The sequence below is a fragment of the Macrobrachium nipponense genome, chromosome 7, assembly GCF_015104395.2.
Source record: "Macrobrachium nipponense isolate FS-2020 chromosome 7, ASM1510439v2, whole genome shotgun sequence".
NCBI classification, from domain to species: domain Eukaryota; kingdom Metazoa; phylum Arthropoda; class Malacostraca; order Decapoda; family Palaemonidae; genus Macrobrachium; species Macrobrachium nipponense.
In genome coordinates, this window is record NC_061109.1 from 72,515,616 (window position 1) to 72,525,615 (window position 10,000).

General features: G+C 33.9%; 1 protein-coding gene across 1 annotated transcript in view; it reads left to right on the plus strand.

The window, feature by feature from the left end:
* Positions 1-10,000, plus strand: part of LOC135217623 (uncharacterized) — a 28,951-nt gene that overhangs the window by 12,803 nt on the left and 6,148 nt on the right. The window contains exon 3 of the mRNA XM_064253587.1: positions 3,247-3,298. Coding sequence (XP_064109657.1) covers positions 3,247-3,298 — 52 coding nt within the window. The remainder of the gene's footprint in view (positions 1-3,246; positions 3,299-10,000) is intronic.

Consider the following 10,000-nt stretch of genomic DNA (forward strand, 5'->3'; position numbering starts at 1 on the left):
TTATATATATATATATATATATATATATATATATATATATATATATATATATATATATATATATATATATATATATACTATATACATATATATATATATATATATATATATATATATATATATATATATATATATATACTATATATATATTGTGTTATATATATATATATATATATATATATATATATATATATATATATATATATATGTTATATAACGTATATATATATATGTATATATATATATATATATATATATATATATATCATATATATATTTATGTATGTATTGTATATGTATGTAGGTATGTATATATGTATGTATGTATGTTATTTGAGCATATTTTTTTCTTTATTCATATTCAAGTTTTTATTGAAGTTAATAGCATTGTTTGCCAATGCTATCTTTTCATTAAGATCTTGAATCAGTTTTCTTCATGTAGGTGTCTCAGGAATCAGAAGAACTTATTCAATACTCTTTCCATTTACTTTCTCTAGTGGATGGACCATTTCCACCATCTCGGTGGCGTCTTTAGGATTGGATTACAAATTGATATACAGGGTTTGAATGACTGTATATGGATGTTCGAATTTCAAGCATGACATCCTTGGGGTGCTGAATTCCTATTGATCGGCGATCCTCAATCTCTTGTTGTTGGTCTAAGCGCAGCATGGACGTAGGACGTGTCTGTTGGATACGTCCTCCGCCGTGGGTTGCATCAAAGGGCATGGGCAAGGATTGAATTAACGCTGGCCGTTCCTGCCTTATGCTCACATCTGTTGTTTGCAGTCTTTGGGACCAGCTTATCTATGATTTCTAATCATTCTTCTGGTGTCGGTTACGGTACACTGTAGGCATTACTTAAGATTCTTTGTAGCATCCCTTTGGCCTAGCTGCAACCCCTTTCATTCCTTTTACTGTACCTCCGTTCATATTCTCTTTCTGCCATCTTATTGTCCTAACTACGAGGTTTCCGCCTGCTATACCTTTAAGAACTTGTTACTTTCAATTTCCCTTTCAACGCTGAATGACCATATAGGTTTCAGCGCTTGGCCTTCAGCCTCAATTTTATATTTTATTCAGTTCTAATAAAATATACAACAATTGCTGTACTATTAAAGACCGTATGCCTCAATAATATTTGCCAAATTTTATTACATTAATTCCACGGTTCGGAATTCGTAAAACTCCAGCATAACATGAAATGAAGCGAAATTACAATAAAAAAGGTATTCCGGCGATCGCACGTGTCCGCGAAATCTTTTCTCAAGGAGGTAACGATGACGCAGCTGCGTAACGACCACCGCAGCCTCAAGTAGTTTATTTCCATTAGTGGTTCCGAGGAAAGGACTAGAAGTTAAGAGAAGTCGTTGTAATGGCGAGATGAATAGTGCAGGAACACATTTCCTCGCAAGACAAACTCCAACTTTCAAAACAACGACCGATGTATACGCTCGGACGAGTTGTGATAAACTTTCTCCGCTTTTATCTTCGCTATGCTTCTGTGGGGAAAGTTGGGGAAAGAGATTTATCTTTTGTCGTTTTGAGAATGACGATTTTTTTAAGCGAGTCGAATTTTTATTTTTTCACATAATTTTTGTTTTCAGAAAATGTGTACCTGATATTACTATCATTTTATATCTTCGTATTCCAAACGCAGGAACATAAACCAAAAAGTCTTTAACGGGGAAATTAGACTGAGAGACTGGATAAAACCTTTTCAATAACCATTGTCATAAAACCTACGATGAGTTCATTGCAGTTCATTGATAAGAATCATGTCGTTAACTCTTATTTTCATTACAGAAAGCAGTATGCATGACAGACCAAATGGGAACAAAGAAATTCGGTCTATCGCTGGAAGTAAAACTGAAAATTAATTGCCTGATTAAGAAAAAAAAGGCCATTATTAAGTCATCATTTTTTCCATGAGTGTGATAAATAAAATGTTTTTAACTCTTTGTTGTAGTTGATCATCATCCATTCTAAATGGATGAGTATTTGAGGGCGCTTACTTCGAAGCTTATTTTTTCTAGTAACGAAATAGTATCCCTCGTTCAGTTTTCTTTCCTGGGGATGAACAAGTGGATATCAAGGCTCATTAAACATTTATCTCTCTCTCTCTCTCTCTCTCTCTCTCTCTCTCTCTCCCATGAATATACTCATCTTTTATCTGGTTTATTAGTGCTGCCATATCAAGCTCGTTAAGATCGCTCCTCTCTCTCTCTCTCTCTCTCTCTCTCTCTCTCTCTCTCTCTCTCTCTCTCTCTCATAAAAAGCAGTTAAATGATCAGCTAGACAACATGTACTTTAGTATACTTTTTCCTTCGACAGTGGATAATTCTTTTAACAAAGAATTAAAATTTATTTACATTGCAGAGATAACTTGATTTGATTTTCTTAATGCTCAAGGATTGGCAAACTGACCATTATTTTTTTTCAGAATGTAGAACCCAGAAACGAAATTGTGTGCTACAAAGACTTTAACTAATCGTTAAAGATAACCATTATGAAAATAGATAAGTACAAAATATCCGGTATAACAATAAAGAAACTCGCATAAACTTAAAGCAAATTAACCGCCTGGAGCTGAAGTATACTGAGCGAGATATCTGTGGAATAATAATATCGAAAGAGGTTTAAACGGGTCATAAATATGATTGGTGACCGGAGAAAAAAGGTCATTATACTGACCTAATATCCTGAATGGAACCCATCCATGAAGGGATTAGACTGTCAGAGCTAAGCAATTTGAATAAATAATCTTTTTCTCTATATTAGTTTTCCATTTTGTTTCTCTGGTTTAAGAGCAATAAAATTGGTAAATGTTTTTATTGACTGAGGATATGGAGGTAATATTTTTATTTTAGGTTCGGTATACCTTAGCTTAATAATAATAATTACGATAATAATAGTAATAATAATAATAATAATAATAATAATAATAATAATAATAATAATAATAATAATAATATTTGACTCAGCTGACATTACATTTTTGAGTGCAGTGTATTCTGAAAGGAATTGGATGTAAATAATTCTTACTGAATAATAGTAATAATAATAATAATAATAATAATAATAATAATAATAATAATAATAATAATAATAATAATAATAATAATAATAATAATAATCCATCCAGCTCCTGTCATCAAACTCGTCTTAGGATATAATGCATTCAGTGATTTCATTCCACATTGGTCTTTGGTCCTTGATCTTCGGTCCGTGGGCCTCGGTCCTCAGGGACTCAGGGACTCAGAGACTCGTGCCTCGTGCCTAGGATCTCGATTTCGTGGTATGGAGTACCGAGCTTATGCAGCAAATACTTTGAAGGAATGAAGAAAGGACAAGTGTATCAGAAACAAGGTAAATATGAATTGATGCATGAGCAATTCCGTATTTCATGCAATAAAGATGTTGAATGTTTTTGGTTTTGCATATGGTAGTTGCTTCATATATATATATATATATATATATATATATATATATATATATATATATATATATATATATATATATACATACATACATATATATATATATACACACATATATATATATATATATATATATATATATATATATATATATATATATATATATATATATATATATATATAGTACATGTATATATGAATACATACATACATACACACATACACATTATAGTTTCATCATGCAACGACAACTACAAATGGAAATTATCACGATTTCATAAGAATTAAAACTGAGCTCTCCTGGAAAAGGGTGGGCGATAGTAGGGAAATTGAGAATTGAGGTGTGGAGATGGGGGTTGGGGGGGGAGGGGGTTGCTGGAACCAGGTGCTAATGAGTTGTGATTAAGCCTCTCCATATCTTCGGCAACATCAAGGGCAAATTCCCTTAGTAAGACGAATAACCGCTGAACCTTCAAAGGGAATTCTAGAGTGAGTTTGGATAGACGACCTTTCACTTCCAGTCTTTCGTGATTTATTATTATTATTATTATTATTATTATTATTATATTTATTATATATATATATATATATATATATATATATATATATATATATATATATATATATATATATATATATATATATATCTTGCCGACGTCTTTACGACTATGGCCACTCATTTAAACAAATTAAACAAACAGGCAACCCTCTTACTTTTCGTTGCTGGTTACCCTTCTGCAAGAGCTAACAATGCAAGCTGGGCTAATAAATCCTTGTAGATACATATTTATACTTTTATTTCCCAAATTAGCTAAACATTAAATGGAACAAAATGAATAAGAAATGGAATAAAATAAAAGAACAAAGTGTGACCTTCAAAAGACCGTAAACTGTCATTCTGCTCTCCTGAACTAGATTAAGTAATCATCCCTTAAATCTCACAGTCTGATTAATTATGCATTTAAATGGTCAAAGTCTTTTAAAGAACTCATTCTCTATATAATGCCATGAACCCATCTGAAATAAAGAGACATATTTATTATATCACACCAACATGTAAAAGATAATTAAATGAACGTGTACACACTACACTTCTCTCTCTTTTCAAAGGGTAACTTTTCCAAAGTCTTAATATTACACTACCTTGCGATGGGTGTGCCCTCGAGTCCGCTCCAAATGCGTTCTATACCACAACACCGGTAATCGAAGAATGTGCCCTCTTCTTTGGCACCTCATAATGTTGGGCCCCATACATTACACGTCACGATGGCATAGCAACCGATTGCCACACCCAGTCATGTGACCTCCGAAGGGGTGGTCAAACTCATATCGCATGGTCACCAATTTTGACTGTTCTTTCATTTCAGCACTCTTCGAGTAATCAAGTGCTTGTCGCTAAGCCCTCCTGAGATCAACAATTCACCACCACACCTATTTTTTAAGATGTATATATTTTTTATTACAGTCATCCTAGTCGACTGGGTGGTTTTTATAGCATCGGGTTCCGGATTTCATCCTACCTCCTTAGAAGTCCATCACTTTTCTCACCATGTATGCTGTTTCTAGGGCAACACTCTTTTGCAAGTGTCCTGGAGCTACTCCAGCCTCTAGTTTTTTCCAGGTTCCTTTTCAGTGATCTTGGGATCTTGCCTAGCGGTCCTATGATTATGGGTACCTACAATTTCCACTGGGATATCCGATATCCTTCTTATTTCTATTTTCAGGTATTATTATTATTATTATTTTTTTTTTTTTTTTTTTTTTTTTGCTCTATCACAGTCCTCCAATTCGACTGGGTGGTATTTATAGTGTGGGGTTTCCTGGGTTGCATCCTGCCTCCTTAGGAGTCCATCACTTTTCTTACTATGTGTGCCGTTTCTAGGATCACACTCTTCTGCATGAGGCCCGGAGCTACTTCAGCCTCTAGTTTTTCTAGATTCCTTTTCAGGGATCTTGGGATCGTGCCGAGTGCTCCTATGATTATGGGTACGATTTCCACTGGCATATCCCATATCCTTCTTATTTCTATTTTTCAGATCTTGATACTTATCCATTTTTTCCCTCTCTTTCTCTTCAACTCTGGTTGTCCCATGGTACTGCGACATCGATGAGTGATACTTTCTTCTTGACTTTGTCAATCAAGCGTCACGTCTGGTCTGTTTGCGCGTATCACCCTATCCGTCCTGCTACCATAGTCCCAGAGGATCTTTGCGTGATCATTTTCTATCACTCCCTAGGTTGGTGCTCGTAACCACTTATTACTGCAAGGTAGCTGATGTTTCTTGCACAGGCTCCAGTGGAGGGCTTTTGCCACTAACTCATGCCTTTTTTGTATGGTGGTTCTGTGCAAGTGCCGGGCATTCGCTTGCTATGTGGTTTATGGTTTCATTTTTCGTATTGCACTTCCTACATATGGCGAGAGATGTTATTTCCATCTATCGTTCTTTGAACATATGGTTCTTAGGGCCTGATCTTGTGCCGCTGTTATCAATCCTTCAGTTTCCTTCTTTAGCTCTCCCCTCTGTAGCCATTGCCATGTGTCATCGCTGGCTAGTTCTTAGTCTGTCTCATGTATTGTCCGTGCATTGGTTTGTTGTTGGGCCAGGTCCCTCTGGGTTCTGGTCTGGGTCATTCTCCCTGTCTCTGTATATTTCTGGGTCTTCCGTCTACTTTTATTAGTCCTTCATTCCCCATGCACTCTTTAGGCCACTCGTCTTCACTGGCGTTTTCAGATATTACCCCAGTGCTCTGTTCTCGGTGTTAACGCAGACTTCTATACTTAGTAGCCCTCTCCCTCCTTCCTTTCGTGTTATGTATAGTCTGTCCGTATTTGCTCTTGGGTGTAGTGCTTTGTGTATTGTCATATGTTTCCTGGTTTTCTGATCTATGCTGCGGAGTTCTGCCTTCGTCCATTCCAACTACTCCTGCGCTGTATCTGATTACTGCACTGCCCATGTGTTTATGGCTTTTATCATATTTCCGGCGTTGAGTTTTGACTTGAGTATCGCCTTGAGTCTCTGCATATATTCTTTCCTGATCGTGTCCTTCATCTCTTGGTGTTTTATATCCCCTCCTCGGAAATCATCGGCTGGAATTTGTGCGCGAATTTCCGTATTTGGGTCACATTATTACCGACGACCTAAAAGATACGGCAGACATTGAACAGAGGCGTCGTAAACTATGTGCAACTGGCAACATGATTGCAAGGAGGTTTGCCTTCTGTCACCGAGACGTGAAACTGCTGCTCTTCCGCTCGTACTGTTACAGTATCTTATGGGTGTTCCCTCTGGACGAACTATACCGAGAGGACCATGAGACGTATCACTGTTGTGCACATGACATTCTGAGACGCCTCACAAACACTCCACGCACCACTACAACTCCGCCACGCAGATGTTCTTAGAAAACCACCTGGACAATTTAAAAACAATCATTTGTAAGGCGACAATGTCCAGCATGGTAACCCGAGTGAGAAACAGCGGCGAACTCGCTCATACAAAGCATCCTAAGGAGTGAAGCAAAAGAAGATCTAAAATTTGTGGGAAAGATGGGAAAATGAGGCCTTTGTGTCCCATAAAGGACTTAATCTCTGTATTAGCAAGATGTCATCTGCAGATTTTGTCATTATTATATTTATAGCTGATATTTTATCTTTTCATTATTTCTGTGATTACTATCAAGTTAAAGTTTTATATATATGTATATTATATGTGTATGTATGTATGTATAGTATGTGTGTGTATATGTGTGTGTATATATATATATTGTATATGTGTACATATATATATATATATATATATATATATATATATATATATATATATATATATATGTATATGTATGTGTATATGTGTATATATGTATATAGTGTGTGTATGTATATATGTATATATATGTGTATATATTGTGTATGTGTGTATGTACTATATATAAGTATATATGTATGTGTGTATGTGTGTATGTGTGTATATATGTATATATATATATTATATCTATATATATATATATATATATATATGTATATATATTATCTATATCTATATACTATATATATATGTGTATATATATATGTGTATATATGTATGTGTGTGTGTATATATATATATATTATATATATATATATATATATATATATATATATATATATGTGTATATATCTATGTATATATATATATATATATATATATATATATATATATATATATATATATATATATATTATATCTACATTTCAATTTATGTATTTAGCCCTCTGGACCAGACTACTGTAAACCACCTAAGGTCTCTAGTGAAATTTAAGCTATATAATTTGTGCCACTAACTGTTATAACTCTCAATGCATTTTTTTTTTGTTTTTTTCCTCACCAATATTATTACTATTACCAGTATTAATGATACTATCTTTTATGCTACCTCAGCTATTTTGTGGAATAAGTGCCGATTACTAATTTTTCCTATCATGTTGACTGATATATCTAGATTGTGTATGTTACTGTGTATTTTGTATGTTCATTGTATATGGTCTTGAACCGAAATAAAAGATATTATTATTACTTATTATTATTATTATTATTATTATTATTATTATTCCAGGTATTATTATTTATTATTATTATTATTATTATTATTATTATTATTATTATTATTATTATTATTATTATTATTATTATTATTATTATTCCAATAATAATAACAATAACAATAATAGTAAATGCTTTATTTGGCATAAAATACACGAAAATGAATTTGATACATGCAGCTCAAGTACAAAATATTGAAATTCCATGGAAAATATTTTAAGAATACAAGTGTAAAATGAGACAACAGATGTATTTATTAACATTATTATCCAAACGTCTTTCTTTTACTTTTCAAACAAACCAAGACCTGTTGGCATAATCTTCTTTTTTCACTTAAAGATATTTTTTTCATTAGTGAAATTTATTCTTTTTTCACGCTTCATTTCTAAGGCCTGCGGCGAGTTTCCGGAGCCCTTTATTAACACACATCTTGATACAGATATTAAATAAAATCATTTGAATAATTACATTTTTCTTCCTCATCCATTCTAGGCCTATGTCACTATCATCCGTTCATCTCTTTTGCCTTAGCAGTTTTCATATTTTGGTCTGAAAATAAATCAGTCAGTTCGGTCATTCTCAAACGTTAGGATTTATAAAACACAAATAAATTCGTTTGCTGGTAAGATAATGCTTTTTGTCCAAGAACTTATAAATGCTACCGTATATCCAAATTCCATATAAACTAATATTTCATACCACTCGTCACCAAGGAGGATAATCAAATCATCAATAGCCAATCTTACGTTAAGCTGGAGGAAATGAGAATTCGATCGAAGACATATTGAATTGCCTTAATTACTTAAAGATTTGATGTAATCACAAGGACACCCGAGAGCAATTAAGTCAGATTTTCTAAACTTCAAAAAGAAATGACATCATTTGAAACTCTTCGTTTAATTGAAGGAAATAAGCTAATTTTAATATAAAAAAGGAAGACTCCAAAGACCGTTGCCTTCCGAAGAAGTCAGAATTCAAGTTCGATAATATCAGGGGTATGAGGTTTGTCATTTGAATTCAGGAACTTTTCCTGGGTTTCCATTTCTTCTTCCGTTTCGTCGAAAGGTCTCACTTACGAAAATTTGAGAATAATTATGGAATAATTATGGAACTAATATCCACCAGAGTATAAACCTAGAAAAAGTAGTTTCCTGTGCTCTTAGAAAGGAAAGTTATTAAGAACTTTGATTAACGAGAGACCAAGCTTTGAAGGAGAAAGTTAGATGGGCTGTGGGTCATATCTCTCTCTCTCTCTCTCTCTCTCTCTCTCTCTCTCTCTCTCTCTCTCTCTTCTGTAATGTTGATTTTTTCAAAGATATGAAGCCAATACTCCTCTAGAATTTTTGTGAAATCTCTTCGAATGAAACTGATTATAATCTCCCTTTTTCTTTCTTAGTTTTATGCTCATATTTCGACAACTTTCATCCGGACAACTGGTCTTATACCGCTTAATAATGTGAAAGGAGGAATAGGATACTGTCAGATATTTCATTTTCGTCGAACGAACCTGAGAGAGAGAGAGAGAGAGAGAGAGAGAGAGAGAGAGAGAGAGAGAGAGAGAGAGAGAACAATCCTTTTGCAAAGGAAATGATCTGATCTTCCTTCTAACAGCACTGACAATGAAAAATGAAACCATCTGAAGATCGACATCGCCTTGAAAAAGCCAGTCAGGGCAACAACGGAGCGACTCGATTGCCTTTAGGAGATTGTTATTATCTGCTCTTCTCCCGTGTTATGAAGCCATTTCCTTCCTTCTCCTTATGACTGCTTATGCAATGTCTTCTTAATGAAAAAACGAAGAATTAAGAAAACACTCCTAACAACCAGGCAGCAAGCACTAAGCAAACTCCGTTACTCCAAGACAATCTCTTGATAGACAGTCCTAAGTAGAGAAACAACTCTCCTCAACTAAAGGAACCGATTAGGTAATGAATAAAAAGGAGATCTTGTGTATCCTTCGTGTTAAGGGATTAAAGTCAG